The 25,216-nt window shown below is 34.3% G+C and overlaps 1 protein-coding gene across 4 annotated transcripts in view; it reads right to left on the bottom strand.

Moving 5' to 3' along the window:
• Positions 1–665: 665 nt before the first annotated feature.
• rai1 (retinoic acid induced 1) overlaps positions 666–25,216 on the bottom strand; it is a 169,541-nt gene continuing 144,990 nt past the window's right edge. For 3 of the 4 annotated variants that reach the window (XM_062964699.1, XM_062964700.1, XM_062964701.1), the window contains 3 exons: positions 19,540–19,633; positions 10,696–10,745; positions 666–3,393 (listed from right to left, as the gene is read on the bottom strand). In XM_062964699.1, the coding sequence (XP_062820769.1) occupies positions 3,379–3,393; positions 10,696–10,745; positions 19,540–19,633 (159 nt within the window). In that variant the 3' untranslated portion in view covers positions 666–3,378. The remainder of the gene's footprint in view (positions 3,394–10,695; positions 10,746–19,539; positions 19,634–25,216) is intronic. The other variant, XR_010001210.1, reaches the window with a different exon arrangement.

The raw sequence follows: 25,216 nt of genomic DNA, 5'->3' as shown, positions 1-25,216 counted from the left end.
CATGAAAAATGCACAAAGAAGGATATCACAACATTTCTGCTTTGGGATTTCGGTCCGTAACGTGAGACCAGTGGGGTTTCCCATTGGTCCCACCATGAAGGAGGCCTCCGGGGATTGGCGGATGGCGGAGATGAGGAAACCTCTCGGCCATCAAAGGTGACTTTCCAAGGCTCTCCGACTTCAAACACTTAGCTCTGTGGCTTGTTTGCAGACACGGAAATGTCTCATTCTGTGCACCATTTGGATTATTATTATTATTAAAATATTAATTATTAATAATGTTAATAATAATAATAATAATATCCCAGTTTTATCTCAATTGAGATGCAAACAAAATTCGTAATTCGAAACAGAAATTAGTTTCCACCCTTCAAAGAATAGGTTTAGATGCATCTACACCATGGCATTAACACAGTTTGAGCTTCGCTTTGTGGCCCATTTGCAGTCACGGAAATGCCTCATTCTGTGCACCATTATTATTATTATTATTATTATTATTATTATTATTATTATTATTAATAGCAATAACAATAACAATAATTAATAATAATTAATAATAATAATTAATAATAATAATAAATAATAATAATAATAATATCCCAGTTTTATCTCAATTGAAATGCAAACAAAATTCCTAACTGGAAACAGGAATTATTTTTCATTCCTCAAAGAGGGTTGGATGCATCTACACCATGGCATTAACACAGTTTGAGCTTCACTCTGTGGCAAATTTGCAGTCACGGAAATGCCTCATTCTGTGCACCATTTTGATTATTATTAATTATTATTATTAATTATTATTATTATTATTATATTTATAATAATTATTATAATATTATTAATAATAATGTTAATAATAATATTATCCCAGTTTTATCTCAATTAAGATGCAAACAAAATTCCCAACTGGAAACAGGAATTACTTTCCACCCCTCAAATAGTAGGTTTGGATGCATCTACACCATGGCTTTAACACAGTTTGAGCTTCGCTCTGTGGCCCATTTGCAGTCACGGAAATGTCTCATTCTGTGCACCATTTCACTTATTATTACTATTATTATTATTATTATTATTATTATTAATAATAATAATAATAATAATAATGGTGCACAAAATTAGACATTTCCATAAAATATTATTAATAATAATGTTAATAATAATCATCATATCCCAGTTTTATTTCAATTGAGATGCAAACAAAATTCCGAAACGGGAATTACTTTCCACCCCTCGAAGAGGAGCTTTGGGTGCATCTACACCGTGGCATTAACACAGATTGATACCACTCTAAGTGCCACGGGGGCAATGCGATGGAAACCTGGGAGCCTTCCAAGGCCTTGAGCCTTCTCTATCTACCCTAACTGCTCATGCCTTGGCAAACTACAACTCCCACCATTCCATAGCATTGAGCCATAAGGATTAAAATGGTATCAAGCTGCGTGCATTCGACAGCGTAGAGAGGTTCCCCTTGGAGACATTCTCACTAGGAAATTAATTTGCCAACAAGAAAACATTTCACACTAAAAACAATGGATTGGTTCCTTCTTTGTCATCCTGAAATACTAAACTTGACCAGCAATGAATTCAAGCAAGTTTGGGCAACCCGGGTGGATTCAAGGGCTATTTTTTAGGGGCCAATGAGATGCCCAAAATAAGGACCTAGTTCTCAAAAGAGGTAATTTTGTGTGTTGTGGATGTGTTGTGGATGGAGGTGCTGCACACACCAACCAGGAAAGGACCAACGCGGGAGAGGTTTCTAATTGTGTGTTTTCAGGTATCTTCAAGTCATCGACTTATGGCAAAGCATGGATTCCGTAAGGCTTTCTTCGGCAAGAATAAAGCCTATGGTAACTGGGATGCACTGGTGGTTTCCCATCCAATGAGGAACCACAGTTGACTCTACTTAGCTTCCTGGATCGGCCGGGATTGAGTCCCTAATTTATAATGATATCAATGGGATTTGTACCTACTAGCTATAGGGTTGCATTGGGCTGTGTATAGCGCTTCCGCCATACTTTTAGCAACTACCAAAAACTCCCAAAAATGGGTTTGTTTCTATTCCCGTTTAGAAGGGGAAGGTCCCGCCTTGGAACGGCTCACGACAAACCAAAGCAGGGTAACAAAACAATGACGTAGAAAGGCCTTTGTAGCATCTCGTATTCTGCATTTCCTTTGTTTTTCCCTTTTGAAGCAAGAGGCGAAGGAAGGCGAGAGCTGGATCCGTGGATCCCGAGGAAGAGAAATGGCAAACGATACAGCGGAAAAGGAGGCGGCGAGGGAGATGGAGCGGATGGGGAGCAGTTCGGGCAGACAGGGACGGAAAGCAAACTAATAATAATAATAATAATTATCCCCCAAAAAACCCAAAACCAAACGAGCGAACGAACCAAAGCGACGCGGCATTTGTTTCCCAAAAAACGTCGGGGTGCTTTTTTGTTTCCGTTTTTGTTTTTTTTGTTTGTTTTGTTTTACACGCGGATCACATATATATACAGAAAAAACACACATACACGCACACGCACCATGAGGTCTGCTGAAGGCAAAAATAGATCAGATCGGCAAAAAACGACGACGCGAGACGTGAGCGAGGACGGCGGCCCACGGCTGCGCTTCTACCGGGCTCCGGACCTGGGCCCCACTCCTCTCTGGGGCCCGGAAAGAGAGTCTGGTATTGGGTCCTGCGGGATCGGTATCGACGGGGGACTCGGGCTCCGCCACGCGCCGGAAATCCGGCCACAGGATGTCAAGTTTCCAAAACAAGAGCCTCTAGGAATCCGCAGATCTTTGGGATCCGTTCCGGGAAAAAGAACAACAATAAATTCCGGGCCAGGTTTTGCCAGCAGCCGTGTCCCAGGTAGAAGATCTGAGCTTCTCAGTATTGGTTTACAGCTCCTAAGTGAAGGAAGGGAGAAGGGAGGAGTCAAAACCCGGAACTGGAGTTTCCTCTTCTCTTCGCCACTGGACCCGGGTTGCATCCGGAGAAGGCGGGAAAACCCGGAACTGGACGGTCTCGCACCAACCTGGAAAGAGGAGGGCTTTTTGGAGCCAAAGTCCTGTGCCGGATTGAGTAGGGTTTCCGGGATCCGGTTCAGGATCGGATGGGAGTGGCCTCAGCAAAGGCAGATTCCGGAGGCAGGTTTTTTTCACAGTCGAAGTACTATTGCAAAATTAAAAAATAATAACGGGGAGGGGAAGCGTAGGTCTCGGAGAGCAAGACGGCTGGGTTACATTCTCTTTGCCGCTCCCGAATAGGAGTCCTTTTAGGTGGCAGCCGCTGCCCGTCGACGGGGTTCGGGGTTCGAAACGCCCCCCGCTTCCCTTCTCCCCGGAGCTGAGACTTTGGCGGAGATGACGGTGTCCCCCTTCGTGCTCGGAGCATTATAAGGGCTGCTTCTGCAACAGAAGGAAAGAGAAGGGAGGAAGAATTAATATCAAAATAGCAGAAGACGACCTCAAGGTGTTTTTGGGGGGTGCCCATTCTGCCGTCTGAAAAGATGACATTCAGATTGCACTGAAAACGAATGCTTGGTTTTAAAAGCAAAGGGAAGTCAATATCGAGCAGCAAACGCATGCAAACACGCCATTTGTATTCGCCAACTGGCTGCCAGAAAATACCTGGATTAAAATAAAAATTTTAAAGAATTCTTTAAGGGGTGGGTGCTGTGTTGTTTTATAATGATGATGATGATGATGAAAATAACAATTAATGTATTACTTGCCTCTCCCTGTGGCACGAGGTATTTTAATAGACTTTAATTTTTAATATTTAATAATTTTTCCAAAAAAAAAAGGTTATCCAAAGGTGTTGAACTATAGGTGGGGATGTTGCCGTCCCACAAACTGAATTGCACAAATTCTGTGGGTCCCTTTGTCTCTCTCCAAAAGCCAGGACTGGGTCATCATAGGTGGTCCCTGGTGGCCCATGAGTCCGGTTGCCTTCCCAGGGCAGAGTCTTGGCGGTGGATCCATAAGTGACTGTAGAGACCCATTCTGGACCCAAACTGCCTTTCTTTCACAATGAGGACATCGATTTCCAGGTGTAAGGAGGTCCCGACAAGGATTTGCTTGAGTAGCCTTCTTCCTCTTGGCACGTTTCTTCTTTGTCACCTTCTATGAGTGACTAACCACTAAGGACATCTATGGTACAACAAATAATGGCACACACTCTAAGCAGTGGAAAAAAAACTGAGGCTCAGCCCTTCCCATGGGCATTTATACAGTATGGGGGAGTGTGGGCGGGACCTCTGCCAAAATGTTTCATTTTAAGATAACTAGAAGGTACCGAACTGCTCCATGCATGCACGGTTAAACCCATATGTGCGTTTTCACAGACACCATGAAGAAGAAAATGGCACACACTCTGTACGTTCCTCAGATGGAACGAATACTGGGTATCTGACTGGATGTACGAGTATGTCTTTAATAAAATGCTACAGTAAATAGTTCATTTGGCGGAGAAGCAAGCCATTAGTTTCAGGGCTCCGTTCCCAGATTTCTGGTTTTGGTGAGGGCCGACGCACCAGCTCTGCGAATGCACTGATAAATCCGTATGTGCTACTTCACAGACACCATGAAGAAGAAAATGGCACAAACTTTGAACAATCACCAGCTGGGCCAGAATTGGGTATCCGATTGGACGTGCAAGTATGACTTTAATAAAATGTTACAGGGCTGTGTTCCTGGAATTCGGTCCTGGTTTTAGTGAGGGCCGACCCACCTGCCCCGCAAATGCGCAGTTAAACCCATATATGCGATTTCACAGACAACAACAAGAAGAAAATGGCACACACTCTGTATGTTCATCAGATGGAACAAATACTGGGTATCCGATTGGACGTACGAGTATGACTTTAATAAAATGCTACCATAAATTGTTCATTTGGTGGATAAGCAAGCCATTAGTTTCAGGGCTCTGTTCACAGATTCCTGGTTTTGGTGAGGGCCGACCCACCTGCTCCACGAATGCGCTGATAAATTCATATGTGCTAATTCACAGACACCACGAAGAAGAAAATGGCACACACTCTGTATGTTCATCAGATGGAACCAGGACTGGGTATCCAATTGGACGTGTGCGTATGACTTTAATAAAATGCTACCATAAATAGTCCATTTGGTGGAGAAGCAAGCCATTGGTTCCAGGATTCTGTTCCTAGTTTTGGTGAGGCCTGATCCACCTGCTCCGCGAATGCGCGGCTAAACCCATATGTGCTACTTCACAGACTCCACGAAGAAGAAAATGGCACACACTCTGTATGTTCATCAGATGGAACCAGGACTTGGTATCCAATTGGACGTGCGAGTATGACTTTAATAAAATGCTACAGGGCTCCGTTTCCAGAATTCGGTCCTGGTTTTGGTGAGGGTCGACCCACCTGCTCCGCGAATGTGCGGCTAAACTCATATGTGCGATTTCACAGACACCACAAAGAAGAAAATGGCACAGACTCTATGTTCATCAGATGGAACAAATACTGGGTATCCAATTGGATGTACGAGTATGATTTAATAAAATGCTACTGTAAATTGTTCATTTGGCAGAGAAGCAAGCCATTAGTTTCAGGGCTCCGTTCCCGGATTCCTGGTTTTAGTGAGGGCCAACTCACCAGCTCTGTGAATGCGCTGATAAATCCATATGTGCGTTTTCACAGACACCATGAAGAAGAAAATGGCACAAACTTTGTACATTCACCAGCTGAGCCAGATTTGGGTATCCGATTGGACGTGCAAGTATGACTTTAATAAAATGTTACAGGGCTGTGTTCCTGGAATTCGGTCCTGGTTTTAGTGAGGTCCGACCCACCTGCTCCGCGAATGCGCTGATAAATCCATATGTGCTACTTCACAGACACCACGAAGAAGAAAATGGCACACACTCTGTATGTTCATCAGATGGAACAAGGACTGGGTATCCAATTGGATGTGGGAGTATGACTTTAATAAAAGGCTACAGGGCTCCGTTCCTGGAAATCGGTCCTGGTTTTGGTGAGGGCCGACCCACCTGCTCCGCGAATGCACGGCTAAACCCATATGTGCGATTTCACAGACACCACGAAGAAGAAAATGGCACACACTCTGTACGTTCCTCAGATGGAACGAATACTGGGTATCCGATTGGACGTGCGAGTATGACTTTAATAAAATGCTACCGTAAATTGTTCATTTGGCGGAGAAGCAAGCCATTGGTTCCAGGATTCTGTTTCTGGTTTTGGTGAGGCCCGACCAACCTGCTCCACAAATGCGCGGCTCCGTTCCCGGATTCCTGGTTTTGGTGAGGGCCGACTCACCAGCTCTGTGAATGCGCTGATAAATCCATATGTGCTACTTCACAGACACGACGAAGAAGAAAATGGCACAGACTCTGTATGTTCATCAGATGGAACAAATACTGGGTATCCAATTGGATGTACGAGTATGATTTAATAAAATGCTACCGTAAATTGTTCATTTGGCAGAGAAGCAAGCCATTAGTTTCAGGGCTCCGTTCCCGGATTTCGTTCCTGGCTTTGGCGAGGGCCGACCCACCGCAGAGCTCCTTGTGCCAGGCTGCGGCTGACAACTAGAGGACTCCCTTGCTTCATTCATTGGGCATTAATTCACGTTGCTAATGCCGCTGTGCGCCTCCACCAGCCCCAGATAAAAAGGAAAAACAGAAAGAAAGGAAGGCATAGGCCCTTGACAGGCTGCGGAGATGCGTTTGCGGCCCCTTCCCTCTCCTCTCCTCCTCCTTTTCTTCCTTTCTTTGATTCCTTTCAAAGGCATCCAGGCCTTGCGCGGAGGAGGCACAACAAGGGGGCGGCAGAAAGCCCATTCGCGGCCACAATGGCAACGGGGCTCCGGCGTCTCCTTGCCCTCTCCTTCTTCCGTTTGGCCTCCATTAATTGGAAGCGGGTCCGGATTTTCAGCCTCCAAAACCCACAAGCGCTTCTTGCTTTGTGCTATTGGTGTCCCCGCCTCCCTGTTCGAGAGGCAGGGACGGGAAAGAAACAGACGGGCGTAGAAGAAAGGGCCTCTTTTCGGGGAAGGAAAACAAATGAAAAACGGAGAGAATTTTCCGAGCAAAAAGCTCGAGTTGCCGAAACAAGCTTTTTTCTGGACACAGCCCAGTGGAAAACCGTTCATTAATTCCTACACACGGTCTGATATTTGTGGGCTCAAACCTCAGGTTACGATTTCCCAAGGCGAAACGCAAAACCCTATACAATTTTCGAGCCAAAAAGTAAAACCTATACAAAAGGGAAAACCTAGATTTTTCAAGGAAATGTTTAAAACGTACGCAATCTTCAAGCAAAACGTAAAAACCCATATAGTTTCCAAAGGGAAAAAGTAAAAACCCTATACAATTTTCAAGCCAAAAAGTAAACCCTATACAATTTTCAAGCCAAAAAGTAAACCCTATACAATTTTCGAGCCAAAAAGTAAAACCTATACAATGTTCCAGCAAAAAAGGGAAACCTAGAGTTTTCAAGGAAACGTTTAAAACGTATGCAATCTTCAAGCAAAATGTAAAAACCCATATAGTTTCCAAACGGAAAAAGTAAAACCCTATACAATTTTCGAGCCAAAAAGTAAAACCTATACAATGTTCCAGCAAAAAGGGGAAACCTAGAGTTTTCAAGGAAACGTTTAAAACGTATGCAATCTTCAAGCAAAACGTAAAAACCCATATCGTTTCCAAACGGAAAAAGTAAAACCCTATACAATTTTCAAGCCAAAAAGTAAAACCTATACAAAAGGGAAAACCTAGAGTTTTCAAGGAAATGTTTAAAACGTATGCAATCTTCAAGCAAAACGTAAAAACACATATAGTTTCCAAAGGGGAAAAAAGTAAAACCCTATACAGTTTTAAAGCAAAACATAAAACCTATGCAGTTTTCAAGGCAAAATGTCAAACCTATATAATTTTCAGGCAAGACGTTAAACCTATATAGTTTTCAAAGGAAAAAAGTGAAACTTATGAAATTTCCAAGGCAAAATGTACAACCTATACCATTTTCAAGCAAAATGTAGAACCTATAGCGTTTTCAATCGAAAAAGTAAAACCTATACAATTTTCATGCAAAACTTAAAACCTATTACGTTTTCGAGGCAAAACATAAAACCTTTTTTTGTTCTCCTTGGTTAAACCCTTGCGCCGACTGAACTATTGACCTGAAGACTGGCAGTTTGAATCTACGAGACGGGGGTGAGCTTCTGCTTGTCAGCCCCAGCTTCCCATGCGGGGACATGAGAGAAGCCTCCCAGCAGGATGGAAACACATCCGGGCATCCCTTGGGCAACGTCTCTGTAGACGGCCAATTCTCTCACACCAGAAGCGACTTACAGTATGTTCCCAAGTCGCTTCTGATACGATAAGAAAATTGTACATATATGTTGGGGATTGTGGATGATAGATGGAAGCTCTTACGTGTGGACATAAGCTCAGAGTCACCCTGCAGAATTCAGCTTTGAAGAACAAATAACACAGGAACTTTTACTAAGTCCAAAAGATCAACAGAACAATTTTTTACAATGGTCCCTCTGATTGCTTACAGAAATCAGCAGTCATGGGCAGTCCTTTCTTAGTCCATAAAACAGAGAAACCTGTTCAAACCGGTTCTCCAGCAGCAGGATAGCAACAGTTGCAAACCGATTCCCAGGTCCTTGCAAACTCATGCATTTGATTTTCCAGTTAACACACATATAGTATCTTTGCAAACCATGACAATATAGGGTTGTTGTATGTATTCCGGGCTGCATGGCCATGTTCCAGAAGCATTCTCTCCTGATGTTTTGCCCACATCTATGGCAGGCATCCTCAGAGGTTATAAGGTATGGAGAAACTCAGCAAGGAAGGTTTAGATATATCTGTGGGAAGTCCAGGGTGACGGAAGAACTCTTGTCAGTTGAAGGTCAGTGTGAATGTTGCAGTTAATCACCTTAATTAGCATTGGAAAGGTTCATTTCATGGCTTTTCCTGCCTGGGGGCATCCTTTGTTCAGAGTCATTAGCTGCCCCTGGTTGATTCATGCCTGGAACTCCTCTGTTTTCAGAGTGTTGCTTCTTATTTATTGTTCTGATTTTTGAGTTTTTTAATACTGGTAGCCAGATTTTGTTCGTTTTCATGGTTCCCTCCTTTCTGTTGAAGCTGTCCACATGCTTGTGGATTTCAATGGCTTCTCTGTGTAGTCTGACATGATGGTTGTTGGACTGGTCAAGCATTTCTGTGTTCTCAAATAATATACTATGTCCAGGTTGGTTCATCAAGTGCCCTCTGATTGCTTACAGCAACCTGTTCAAATCAGTTCCCCAGCAGCAGGATAGCAACAGTTGCAAATGTGAGTAGATCAATAGGTACCGCTCAGGCGGGAAGGTAAGAGCACTCCATGCAGTCATGCCGGCCACATGACCTTGGAAGTGTCTACAGACAACGCCGGCTCTTCGGCTAAGAAATGGAGATGAGCACCAACCTCCAGAGTCAGACATGACTGGACTTAACGTCAGGGGAAACCTTTACCTTTTATCTTTTTAGGCCAGTCAAGCATTTCTGTGTTCTCAAATAATATACTATGTCCAGGTTGGCTCATCAAGTGCCCTCTGATTGCCTGTTCAAATCAGTTCCCCAGCAGCAGGATAGCAACAGTTGCAAACCGATTCCCAGGTCCTTGCAAACTCATGCATTTGATTTTCCAGTTAACACACATATAGTATCTTTGCAAACCATGACAATATAGGGTTGTTGTATGTATTCCGGGCTGCATGGCCATGTTCCAGAAGCATTCTCTCCTGATGTTTTGCCCACATCTATGGCAGGCATCCTCAGAGGTTATAAGGTACTAGCTGTGCCCGGCCACGCGTTGCTGTGGCGAAGTATGGTGGTATGGGAAATAAAGTATTGAGGAACTGGTGGTACTTAAGGTAAAGGGTCCCCTGGGCTGAGTAGGTTGCTAGGAGACCAAGTGAGCGAAGCTTAGCCTTCTAACTGGCAGCAATTGGATAAAAACAATTATTCCTCTCCCTCTAATTAGGACTTTATTTTTCTTTTCTTTTTGTTGTATCAACCTAGAGGCATGGATGAGGGGTTGTGATGTCAATTTTCGAGGTTGTGGGGTGTTTACTTTTGTTGTTTTGTCCGCTGCCGTGATGCCATTATTCTTTTATATATATAGATGGAGAAACTCAGCAAGGAAGGTTTAGATTCCCAGGTCCTTGCAAACTCAGCCAACTGGCTTCATGCATTTGATTTTCCAGTTAACACACATACAGTATCTTTGCAAAACACGACAATATAGGTGTTGGTGTTTTTTTTTAACATGACTCCAGAATTTCAAAGGGTTGGTTGCTGCAAGGCCAGGCTGTTAAAAGCAGGACTGGCTGGAGAGGATCCCCTTTTCCGGGGGGTTCAGGAATGCCGTCTGCTTTCAATTGCCAACAACCAGGTGCAACCTTGGCTTGGAAACCGGGAGAAAGGCGGCAGGCAGGAAGCAACCCGCCAGGATGATTGAATTATACGGGAGGCCTGGTCAGCGCAAGACAAAGGCCTCGGCTCCAGCAAAAGCTCTCCGATTTCCTTGCAATGGATGGGACCCCAAGAGACCATCCAGTCCAACCTTTTTCTGCCAGGCAGGACACAATCAAAACCTTCCCGACAGATGGCCATCCAGTCTCGACATCTCTCACAGAACCACGGCCCATCCAACCCGTTTGCACACTCACCTTATGTCTGGGGCAGTTGAGCGAGAAGGTCTCTTCGGTTAACAAACAACCTAGAGGTAGAACAGAGGAAAAACCATGAATATCATCATCATTTACAATTTAGCTTGTAAATTGCCTAGAGCAGGGCTCCCCAAACTAAGGCCCGGGGGCCGGATGCGGCCCTCTAACATCATTTACCTGGCCCTCGCCCTCAGTTTTATAATATAATATTTTTTATTAGTTTTAATAATATAATATACTAGCTGTGCCCGGCCACGCATTGCTGTGGCAAAGTGGTGGTGGTATTGGTTAAAAATGGTTGTGTAATTTTTATTTGACGTTATTTGTATTTTTTTTAATTAATTTTATTGTAAGTTATCTTTTTTATTTATTATATTTTATTATTTTCTTGTATTATTTTTAGTTATTTTCTGTTATTATAGTATTTAATTGTATTAATTTTTAGTGTTTTAAATTATTTTTTAATGTTTTTTATTATTTTTTATTGGGTTGCTAGGAGACCAAGTTGGAGGAGCTTAGCCTTCTAACTGGCAGCAATTGGATAAAAGCAATTATTCCTCTCTCTCTAATTAGGACTTTAATTTTCTTTTCTTTTTGTTGTATCAACCTAGAGGCGTGGATGATGGGTTGTGTTGTCAAATTTCGAGGTTGGGGGGCCTGTAGTTTTGTTGTTTTGTGGGTCGCCGTGATGCCATCACTCTTTTATATATATAGATTGTATATACATATAATATTGATAATAATCTTATGTTATATAATATAATACTAATAGTAATACCATATAATAATATTAATTATATGTTATATATTACATATTATATAATAGTATAGTGATATAGTTCAATATAGTAATATATAATGCTAATATTGTGTTATGCTAATAATATAATATATTGTATATACATATAATATTGATAATAATCTTATGTTATATAATATAATACTAATAGTAATACCATATAATAATATTAATTATATGTTATATATTACATATTATATAATAGTATAGTGATATAGTTCAATATAGTAATATATAATGCTAATATTGTGTTATGCTAATAATATAATATATTGTATATACATATAATATTGATAATAATCTTATGTTATATAATATAATACTAATAGTAATACCATATAATAATATTAATTATATGTTATATATTACATATTATATAATAGTATAGTGATATAGTTCAATATAGTAATATATAATGCTAATATTGTGTTATGCTAATAATATAATATATTGTATATACATATAATATTGATAATAATCTTATGTTTTATAATATAATACTAATTGTAATACCATATAATAATATTAATTATATGTTATATATTACATATTATATAATAGTATAGTGATATAGTTCAATATAGTAATATATAATGCTAATATTGTGTTATGCTAATAATATAATATATTGTATATACATATAATATTGATAATAATCTTATGTTTTATAATATAATACTAATTGTAATACCATATAATAATATTAATTATATGTTATATATTACATATTATATAATAGTATAGTGATATAGTTCAATATAGTAATATATAATGCTAATATTGTGTTATGCTAATAATATAATATATTGTATATACATATAATATTGATAATAATCTTATGTTTTATAATATAATACTAATTGTAATACCATATAATAATATTAATTATATGTTATATATTACATATTATATAATAGTATAGTGATATAGTTCAATATAGTAATATATAATGCTAATATTGTGTTATGCTAATAATATAATATATTGTATATACATATAATATTGATAATAATCTTATGTTTTATAATATAATACTAATTGTAATACCATATAATAATATTAATTATATGTTATATATTACATATTATATAATAGTATAGTGATATAGTTCAATATAGTAATATATAATGCTAATATTGTGTTATGCTAATAATATAATATATTGTATATACATATAATATTGATAATAATCTTATGTTTTATAATATAATACTAATTGTAATACCATATAATAATATTAATTATATGTTATATATTACATATTATATAATAGTATAGTGATATAGTTCAATATAGTAATATATAATGCTAATATTGTGTTATGCTAATAATATAATATATTGTATATACATATAATATTGATAATAATCTTATGTTTTATAATATAATACTAATTGTAATACCATATAATAATATTAATTATATGTTATATATTACATATTATATAATAGTATAGTGATATAGTTCAATATAGTAATATATAATGCTAATATTGTGTTATGCTAATAATATAATATATTGTATGTACATACAGCTGCTCTGAGTCCCCTTCGGGGTGAGAAGGGTGGGATATAAATGTAGTAAATACATGCAGTAAATAAATAATTAATTTTAGACTTAGGCTCGGCCAAAGTCTGACATGACTTGAAGGCACACAACAACAACAACAACAACAACAATTCTAATAAACTTGACTATCTCATTGGCCAGTAGCAGGCCCACACTTTCCACTGAAATCCTAATAGGTTTATGTCGGTTAAAATTGTTTTCATTTTTAAATATTGTATTGTTCTTTTGTTGTTGTTGTTGTTGTTGTTGTTTTGCACTACAAATAAGACATGTGCAGTTTGCATAGGAATTTGTTTGTATTTTTTTCAAATGATAATTCGGCCCCTCAACAGTCTGAAGGATTGTGGACTGGCCCTCTGCTTAAAAAGTTTGGGGACCCCTGGCCTAGAGCATCTTGGATGGAGGGTGATTAATAAGTAATTAAATGACGATGATGATGATGATGATCATCATCATCATCACCAACATCATGATCCTCGTCCCACCTTTCTCTCTGGATCGAGACCCAAAGCAGTGTTTATTTATCTCCAACCTTCCTAGTTGTTGCAACACCCAGATCTTCTTTCTGATTTTCCCACTCATCCCAGCTACTTCTAAGGGTATTATTATTATTATTATTGACACAACGACATTGTGTGACACAGCAAACACGATAGATATGCTGATAGATATACATCACACAGTCCTAGACACTTGGGAAGTGTCCGACTTGTGATTTTGTGATACGAAATCCAGCATATCTATATTATTATTATTATCATCACTTTATTATATAATTATATATATAATTATTATTATCACTTTATTATGACACAGCAAACAAGAGATACGCTGGATTTCGTATCACAAAATCACAACTCGAACACTTCCCAAGTGTCTAGGACTGTGTGATGTATTATTATTATTATTATTATTATTATTATTATTATTTTATTTTATGACACAGCAAACAAGATAGATATGCTGGATTTCGTTTCACAAAATCACAACTCGAACACTTCCCAAGTGTCTAGGACTGTGTGATGTATTATTATTATTATTATTATTATTATTATTATTATTATTATTATTTTATGACACAGCAAACAAGATAGATATGCTGGATTTCGTATCAAAAAATCACAAATCGAACACTTCCCAAGTGTCTAGGACTGTGTGATGTATTATTATTATTATTATTATTATTATTATTATTATTATTATTTTATTTTATGACACAGCAAACAAGATAGATATGCTGGATTTCGTATCACAAAATCACAACTCGAACACTTCCCAAGTGTCTAGGACTGTGTGATGTATTATTATTATTATTATTATTATTATTATTATTATTATTATTATTATTATTTTATTTTATGACACAGCAAACAAGATAGATATGCTGGATTTCGTATCACAAAATCACAACTCGAACACTTCCCAAGTGTCTAGGACTGTGTGATGTATTATTATTATTATTATTATTATTATTATTATTATTTTATTTTATGACACAGCAAACAAGATAGATATGCTGGATTTCGTATCAAAAAATCACAAATCGAACACTTCCCAAGTGTCTAGGACTGTGTGATGTATTATTATTATTATTATTATTATTATTATTATTATTATTATTTTATTTTATGACACAGCAAACAAGATAGATATGCTGGATTTCGTATCACAAAATCACAACTCGAACACTTCCCAAGTGTCTAGGACTGTGTGATGTATTATTATTATTATTATTATTATTATTATTTTATTTTATGACACAGCAAACAAGATAGATATGCTGGATTTCGTATCACAAAATCACAACTCGAACACTTCCCAAGTGTCTAGGACTGTGTGATGTATTATTATTATTATTATTATTATTATTATTATTATTATTATTATTTTATGACACAGCAAACAAGATAGATATGCTGGATTTCGTATCAAAAAATCACAAATCGAACACTTCCCAAGTGTCTAGGACTGTGTGATGTATTATTATTATTATTATTATTATTATTATTATTATTATTATTATTATTATTTTATTTTATGACACAGCAAACAAGATAGATATGCTGGATTTCGTATCACAAAATCACAACTCGAACACTTCCCAAGTGTCTAGGACTGTGTGATGTATTATTATTATTATTATTATTATTATTATTATTATTATTATTTTATTTTATGACACAGCAAACAAGATAGATATGCTGGATTTCGTATCACAAAATCACAACTCGAACACTTCCCAAGTGTCTAGGACTGTGTGATGTATTATTATTATTATTATTATTATTATTATTATTATTATTATTTTATTTTATGACACAGCAAACAAGATAGATATGCTGGATTTCGTATCACAAAATCACAACTCGAACACTTCCCAAGTGTCTAGGACTGTGTGATGTATTATTATTATTATTATTATTATTATTATTATTATTATTATTATTATTTTATGACACAGCAAACAAGATAGATATGCTGGATTTCGTATCAAAAAATCACAAATCGAACACTTCCCAAGTGTCTAGGACTGTGTGATGTATTATTATTATTATTATTATTATTATTATTATTATTATTATTATTATTTTATTTTATGACACAGCAAACAAGATAGATATGCTGGATTTCGTATCAAAAAATCACAAATCGAACACTTCCCAAGTGTCTAGGACTGTGTGATGTATTATTATTATTATTATTATTATTATTATTATTATTATTATTTTATTTTATGACACAGCAAACAAGATAGATATGCTGGATTTCGTTTCACAAAATCACAACTTGAACACTTCCCAAGTGTCTAGGACTGTGTGATGTATTTTCGGATGATGCGTGCAGATCCCAGTAGGGTGGCCTTTTGCAGTTGGCAAATCGTGATTTTATCAATGTCTATTGTTTCCAAATGCCGGCTGAGATCTTTTGGCACGGCACCCAGTGTGCCCATCACCACCGGGACCACCTGCACTGGTTGTTATTGTATTATTATTATTATTATTATTATTATTATTATTATTATTATTATTATTATTATTATTATTATTATTAGAAACACAACAAGATGAGTCCACAGCAGGCACTCTGCTGGCTGTTGTATTGGATCACACGTCGGACACTTCCCAAGTGTCTAGGACTACTAATATTTATTATTATTATTATTATTATTATTATTATTATTATTATTATTGTTACAGTAGAGTCTCACTTATCCAAGCCTCACTTATCCAAGTTTCTGGATTATCCAAGCCATTTTTGTAGTCAATGTTTTCAATATATCGTGATATTTTGGTGCTAAATTCTTAAATACAGTAATTACAACAAACATTATTGTGTATTGAACTGCTTTTTATGTCAAATTTGTTGTAAAACATGATGCTTTGGTGCTTAATTTGTAAAATCATAACCTAATTTGATGTTTAATAGGCTTTTCCTTAATCCCTCCTTATTATCCAAGATATTCACTTATCCAAGCTTCTGCTGATCCGTTTAGCTTGGATAAGTGAGACTCTATTGCATTATTATTATTATTATTATTATTATTATTATTATTATTATTATTACACACAGCAAACAAGATAGACATGCTGGATTTCGTTTCACAAAATCACAAGTTGAACACTTCCCAAGTGTCTAGGACTGTGTTGTTGTTGTTGTTGTTATTATTATTATTATTATTTTTATTTTTATTATTATAAACACAACAAGTTGAGTCCACAGCAGGCACTCTGCTGGCTGTTGTATTGGATCACACGTCGGACACTTCCGAAGTGTCTAGGACTTATTATTATTATTATTATTATTATTATTATTATTATTATTATTATTATTATTATTATTACAGTAGAGTCCCACTTATCCAAGCTAAATGGGCCGGCAGAACGTTGGATAAGCGAATATGTTGGATAATACGGAGAGATTAAGGAGAAGCCTATTAAACATCAAATTAGGTTACAATGTTACAAATTAAGCACCAAAACATCATGTTATACAACAAACTTGACAGAAAAAGTAGTTCAATACACAGTAATGTTATGTTGTAATTACTGTATTTACGAATTTAGCACCAAAATAGCATGATATAGTGAAAACATTGATAACCTAATTTGATGTTTAATAGGCTTTTCCTTAATCCCTCCTTATTATCCAAGATATTCGCTTATCCAAGCTTCTGCCGGCCCGTTGAGCTTGGATAAGTGAGACTCTACTGTATTAATAATATTACCATATTATGATATAGTACAATATAGTAATTTAATGCTTATATTATGCTATGCTCTACTGTACTTATAATATTAATAAGAATATAATGTAATACAATATTATACTAATAATATAATATAATAATATTAATTATATATTATATATTAAATAAATAATATTACTAATAATATTACCATATAATGATATAGTACAATATAGTAATTTAATGCTTATATTATGCTATGCTCTACTGTACTTATAATATTGATAAGAATATAATGTAATACAATATTATACTAATAATATAATATAATAATATTAATTATATATTATATATTAAATAAATAATATTACTAATAATATTACCATATTATGATATAGTACAATATAGTAATTTAATGCTTATATTATGCTATGCTCTACTGTACTTATAATATTGATAAGAATATAATGTAATACAATATTATACTAATAATATAAAATAATAATATTAATTATATATTATATATTAAATAAATAATATTACTAATAATATTACCATATAATGATATAGTACAATATAGTAATTTAATGCTTATATTATGCTATGCTCTACTGTACTTATAATATTGATAAGAATATAATGTAATACAATATTATACTAATAATATAATATAATAATATTAATTATATATTATATATTAAATAAATAATATTACTAATAATATTACCATATAATGATATAGTACAATATAGTAATTTAATGCTTATATTATGCTATGCTCTACTGTACTTATAATATTGATAAGAATATAATGTAATACAATATTATACTAATAATATAATATAATAATATTAATTATATATTATATATTAAATAAATAATATTACTAATAATATTACCATATTATGATATAGTACAATATAGTAATTTAATGCTTATATTATGCTATGCTCTACTGTACTTATAATATTGATAAGAATATAATGTAATACAATATTATACTAATAATATAATATAATAATATTAATTATATATTATATATTAAATAAATAATATTACTAATAATATTACCATATTATGATATAGTACAATATAGTAATTTAATGCTTATATTATGCTATGCTCTACTGTACTTATAATATTGATAAGAATATAATGTAATACAATATTATACTAATAATATAATATAATAATATTAATTATATATTATATATTAAATAAATAATATTACTAATAATATTACCATATAATGATATAGTACAATATAGTAATTTAATGCTTATATTATGCTATGCTCTACTGTACTTATAATATTGATAAGAATATAATGTAATACAATATTATACTAATAATATAATATAATAATATTAATTATATATTATATATTAAATAAATAATATTACTAATAATATTACCATATTATGATATAGTACAATATAGTAATTTAATGCTTATATTATGCTATGCTCTACTGTACTTATAATATTGATAAGAATATAATGTAATACAATATTATACTAATAATATAATATAATAATATTAATTATATATTATATATTAAATAAATAATATTACTAATAATATTACCATATTATGATATAGTACAATATAGTAATTTAATGCTTATATTATGCTATGCTCTACTGTACTTATAATATTGATAAGAATATAATGTAATACAATATTATACTAATAATATAAAATAATAATATTAATTATATATTATATATTAAATAAATAATATTACTAATAATATTACCATATAATGATATAGTACAATATAGTAATTTAATGCTTATATTATGCTATGCTCTACTGTACTTATAATATTGATAAGAATATAATGTAATACAATATTATACTAATAATATAATATAATAATATTAATTATATATTATATATTAAGTAAATAATTTTACTAATAATATTACCATATTATGATATAGTACAATATAGTAATTTAATGCTTATATTGTGCTATGCTAATAATATATTGTATGTTCATTTGATTTGTAAGCCGCTCTGAGTCCTCTTCAGGGTGAGAAGAGCGGGATATAAATGTAGCAAATAAATATAATAAATAATAAATAAATTTGTTCTACAGTGCAGATGTACCCTCAGTTCAGTGTACATTTCATAGAATCATAGAGTTGGAAGAGACCGTTCTGCCAGGCAGGAGAAACACAATCAAAGCAGTCCTGACAGATGGCCATCCAAGCTCTGCTTAAAAGCCTCCAAAGCAGGTGCTTCCACCAGACTCATTATCTGGTGAATTGCCAGAAGGTCTCACCTGTATCAATGGCACATGTGTAGTGAAACGTTTGGGCACACCCTTTGTGACAACAGCCGACGGTGGCTCCGATTTGCTGACAACTGGAACATCTCTGCAGCGACCGAGAAAGAGAGAAAAGAAATCTCCATGAGATATATCATTTTTGGACAGGTAGCTTTGGTTAGGAACTGGGACTGGAAGCACAGTTTGGACTCTGCTCTTTGTTGGTTCAAGAATCATGGAGCTGGAGGGAACCTCAAAGGCCATCTAGTCCAGGGGTCCCCAAACTAAGGCCCTCCAAGGTCATTTACCTGGCCCCTGCCCTCCGTTTTATAATATAATCTTTTTATATTGTTTTAATAATATAATACAGTAGAGTCTCACTTATCCAACATAAACGGGCCGGCAGAATGTTGGATAAGCGAATATGTTGGATAATAAGGAGGCATTAAGGACAAGCCTATTAAACATCAAATTAGGTTATGATTTTACAAATGAAGCACCAAAACATCATGTTAGACAACAAATTTGGCAGAAAAAGTAGTTCAATACGCAGTAATGCCATGTAGTAATTATTGTATTTATGAATTTAGCATCAAAATATCACAATATATTGAAAACATTGACTACAAAAATGCGTTGGATAATCCAGAACGTTGGATAAGCGAGTGTTGGATAAGTGAGACTCTACTGTAATGATATAAGAATATACTACAATAATAATAGAATAATAATAGAATAATATATATATATATATAATTATAATTATAATAATATATAATAATAATATAATAATATATAATTATTATATATTATTTATTTATTATTTATTTAATACATTTATATCCCACCCATCTCACCCTGAAGGGGACTCAGAGCGGCTTACAAATTAAATTTACATACACTATCATATTATTAGCATAGCACAATACTGGCAATAAATTACCATATTGTACTATATCTATATATTGTAATATTATTAATAATATTACATGTAATATATAATTTATAATTAATATTATTATATTGTATTAATAGTATTATATTGTATTATAAAATAATATATAATATATAATTATAATAATAATAATAATATAATTATAATAATATATAATATATATAATACTAGCTGTGCCCAGTTGCTGTGGCAAAGTGGTGGTGGTATTGGTTAAAAATTGTTGTGTAAATTTTATTTGACGTTATTTGCATTTTTTTTATTAATTTTATTGTAAGTTATCTTTTTATTTATTATATTTTATTATTTTCTTGTATTATTTTTAGTTATTTTCTGTTATTATAGTATTTTATTGTATTAATTTTTTAGTGTTTTTTATTATTTTTTATTGGGTTGCTAGGAGACCAAGTTGGAGGAGCTTAGCCTTCTAACTGGATAAAAGCAATTATTCCTCTCCCTCTAATTAGGACTTTATTTTTCTTTTCTTTTTGTTGTATCAACCTAGGGGCATGGATGATGGGTTGTGTTGTCAAATTTCGAGGTTGGGGGGCCTGTAGTTTTGTTGTTTTGTGGGTCGCCGTGATGCCATCACTCTTTTATATATATAGATATAATAATAATATAATTATAATAATATAATATATATATATTTATTATATATATATATATTATATAATATATATAATAATAGATATATATAATGTGCATAATTCCCATGGAGTAAACAACAAAACCACTGGACCAAATCACACCAAATTTGGCCACAAAAGACATTCGTCATCCAATCAATCTGCATGGGGAAGCGTGGCAGCAAAAATGGCCAGGCGTGTCAGTGCTGACACGCGTGTCATAGGTTGGCCATCACTGATCTAGTCCAGGGGTCCCCAAACTAAGGCCCGGGGGCCGGATGCGGCCCTCCGAGTTCATTTACCTGGCCCCCGCCCTCAGTTTTATAATATAATATATTCTATATACATATAATATTGATAATAATATTATAATGTAATACAATACAATAATAATACCATATAATAATATTAATTATATATTCTATATTACATATAATATTACTAATAATATTACAGTATAGTGGTATAGTTCAATATAGTAATATATAATGCTAATATTGTGCTATGCTAATAATATAATATATTGTATATACATATAATTTGTAAGCCACTCTGAGTCCCCTTTGGGGTGAGAAGGGTGTGATACAAATGTAGTAAATAAATGCAGTAAATAATAAATAAATAAATAAATAAATAAATTTTAGACTTGGGCTCACCCAAAGTCTGAAATAACTTGAAGGCACACAACAACAACAACAACAACAACAACCCTAATTAACTTGACTATCTCATTGGCCAGAAGCAGGACCACACTTCCCATTGAAATCCTGATAAATGTATGTTGGTTAAAATTGTTTTTATTTTTAAATATTGTATTGTTCTTTCATTGTTCTTGTTGTTGTTGTTGTTTTTGCACTACAAATAAGACATATGCAGTGTGCATCTGAATTTGTTTGTATTTTTTTCAAATGATAATCCGGCCCCTCAACAGTCTGAAGGATTGTGGACCGGCCCTCGGCTTAAAAAGTTTGAGGACCCCTGATCTAGTCTAATTCCCTTCTCCGTTTCAGGACTAAAGCGCTCCTGAAAGATGCCCATCCAAGCTTGAAGACCCCCAAAGATGGAGACTCGTCTAGTCTACTCTCAGGCGGTTCTTACGATCAAGAAGTTCTTCGTGACGTTTAGGTGGAATCCCATGTCTTACCATTTAGATTCTAACTCTGGAGCAAGCTCTCCCCTCCTCTCCATGACATCTCCCAACAAAAGATTCCCCCAGGCAGGAAGCAGCCAGACTTTGAAGCTGCCAGGATTTTCAGTGCTAATCAAAGTGGCCAATGGCAACATTCACACTTGCCTCCAACCCTGGACATTATTCCACAGATATATAAACCCCACTTCAGTTTCCAACAGACCTCTCAATCTCTGAGGATGCCTGCCGTAGATGTGGGTGAAACGTCAGGAGAGAATGCTTCTGGAACATGGTCCTAATACCTGGAAAACTCTCAGCAACCCCAAATCATGGATATGAATGCCACGTACTTAGGGAATTTCCCCACCACTTTATAGCTAAAGAATTCTTTGTAAAACCCCAAAGAAAGTTTCACAACTTACAGAAATAAATTTACTTAACAATTTGCGTAGGATGAGTGTGCAAGAATGTCAGCCGTAAACTATCATCATCACAACAACTCGCAAACTATCAACTTGTTCTGACTTTTGGAACCCCAAGGCATACCCATTTGTATTTTAGAATGTTTTTATGAATGTTGATGTAAGTTAATAATTTTTAATCTGATTTATAGTGTATTGTATAATTTTTTATATGTGTGTTTATTGTAAGCCGCCCTGAGTCCCCTCTCGGGCGAGAAGGGCGGGATATAAATGTTGTAATAAATAAAATAAATAAATACCTATCATGGTGTTTTCTTGGCATGATTGTTTCCAAGGGAGGATTTCATTAACTTATCAGCCCCAGATGGTTTTTAATAATCTATCCTGTATTTATTATGGCCTTACCATTTATGTGTTTTAAATGCAATTTTTTATCCTTGTATTGTTGTTTTAATTGCTTGGCTTTAACTGTTATAATACTCTTGCTTCATACTGTATTACTGTTTTATCTATTTATATTGTGATTTGTATTATGCTGCTGTTTATTTTGTCCTTATGTTGTTTAGGCCTCTGCCCCATGTAAGCCGCCCCGAGTCCCTGCGGGGAGATGGTGGTGGGATATAAATAACGTTGTTTATTATTATTATTATTATTATTATTATTATTATTATTATTATTATTATCAACACAACGACGTTGTGTGGCACAGCAAACAAGATAGATATGCTGGATTTCGTTTCGCAAAACCACAGTTTCTGTTGGTTATTATTATTATTATTATTATTATTATTGTATTATTATTATTATTATTATTATTGTTGTTGTATTATTATTATTATATTGTATTATTTATTATTATTTTATTTTTATTATTATTATTGACACAAAAACACAGTATAACACAGCAAATGAGATACATATGCTGGATTTCGTATCACAAAATCACAAGTCAAACACTTCCCAAGCATTTAGGACTGTGTGATCTATTATTATTATTATAATTATTATAATTATTATTGACACAACATAGTCTGACACAGCAAACAAGACAGACATGCTAGATTTCGTATCACAAAATCACAAGTCGAACACTTCCCAAGCGTCTAGGACTGTGTGATGTATATTATTATTATTATTATTATTATTATTATTATTATTATTATTATTATTTTATGACACAGCAAACAAGATAGATATGCTGGATTTCGTATCACAAAATCACAAGTCGAACACTTCCCAAGCGTCTAGGACTGTGTGATGTATATTATTATTATTATTATTATTATTATTATTATTTTATGACACAGCAAACAAGATAGATATGCTAGATTTCGTATCACAAAATCACAAGTCGAACACTTCCCAAGCGTCTAGGACTGTGTGATGTATATTATTATTATTACTATTATTATTATTATTATTATTATTATTATTATTATTATTATTATTATTTTATGACACAGCAAACAAGATAGATATGCTGGATTTCGTATCACAAAATCACAAGTCGAACACTTCCCAAGCGTCTAGGACTGTGTGATGTATATTATTATTATTATTATTATTATTATTATTATTATTATTATTATTATTATTATTTTATGACACAGCAAACAAGATAGACATGCTGGATTTCGTATCACAAAATCACAAGTTGAACACTTCCCAAGTGTCTAGGACTGTGTGATGTATATTATTATTATTATTATTATTATTATTATTATTATTATTATTATTATTATTATTATTATTTTATGACACAGCAAACAAGATAGATATGCTGGATTTCGTATCACAAAATCACAAGTCGAACACTTCCCAAGTGTCTAGGACTGTGTGATGTATATTATTATTATTATTATTATTATTATTATTATTATTATTATTATTATTATTATTTTATGACACAGCAAACAAGATAGATATGCTGGATTTCGTATCACAAAATCACAAGTTGAACACTTCCCAAGTGTCTAGGACTGTGTGATGTATTTTCGGATGATGATATTATTATTATTATTATTATTATTATTATTATTATTATTATTATTATTATTATTAATGCAATTTGACACCACTTGGCTCAATGCTATCGAGTCCCGGTGGTTGTCGTTTCACAAAGTCTCTAGCAAAGATGTAAACAATGACTTCCAGGGTTCAAAAGCATTGAGCCGTGGCTGCTAAAGGGACGTCAAAATGGGCCGGGCTGTGGCGCAGGCTGGTGAGCGGCCTGCTGCAATAAATCACTCTGACCATGAGGTCATGAGTTTGTGGCGGGGTGAATAAAAAATATCCCCTGCTCGTTGCTGACCTAGCAACCCAAAAGATAGTTGTGTCTATCAAGTAGGAAATAAGGTACCACTTATAAAAGTGGGGAGGCAAATTTAACTAATTTACGACGTCGGAATGAGGAAGTGCCGTCACAGTGGATGATGAAGCAGCTGCTCCCCCCTGTGGCCAGAATCGAACATCCCTTCAGGAGAAGGTTAAATTCACTTCACTTCAGTTGCCTCTATGTCTGTCTCTGTCTCAGTTCTATGTGTATATGGGCATTGAATGT

The sequence above is a fragment of the Anolis carolinensis genome, unplaced genomic scaffold, assembly GCF_035594765.1.
Source record: "Anolis carolinensis isolate JA03-04 unplaced genomic scaffold, rAnoCar3.1.pri scaffold_13, whole genome shotgun sequence".
Classification (NCBI taxonomy): domain Eukaryota; kingdom Metazoa; phylum Chordata; class Lepidosauria; order Squamata; family Dactyloidae; genus Anolis; species Anolis carolinensis.
The sequence above is the reverse complement of the archived record's forward strand: the minus strand, read 5'-3'. Positions and strand labels throughout refer to the sequence as shown.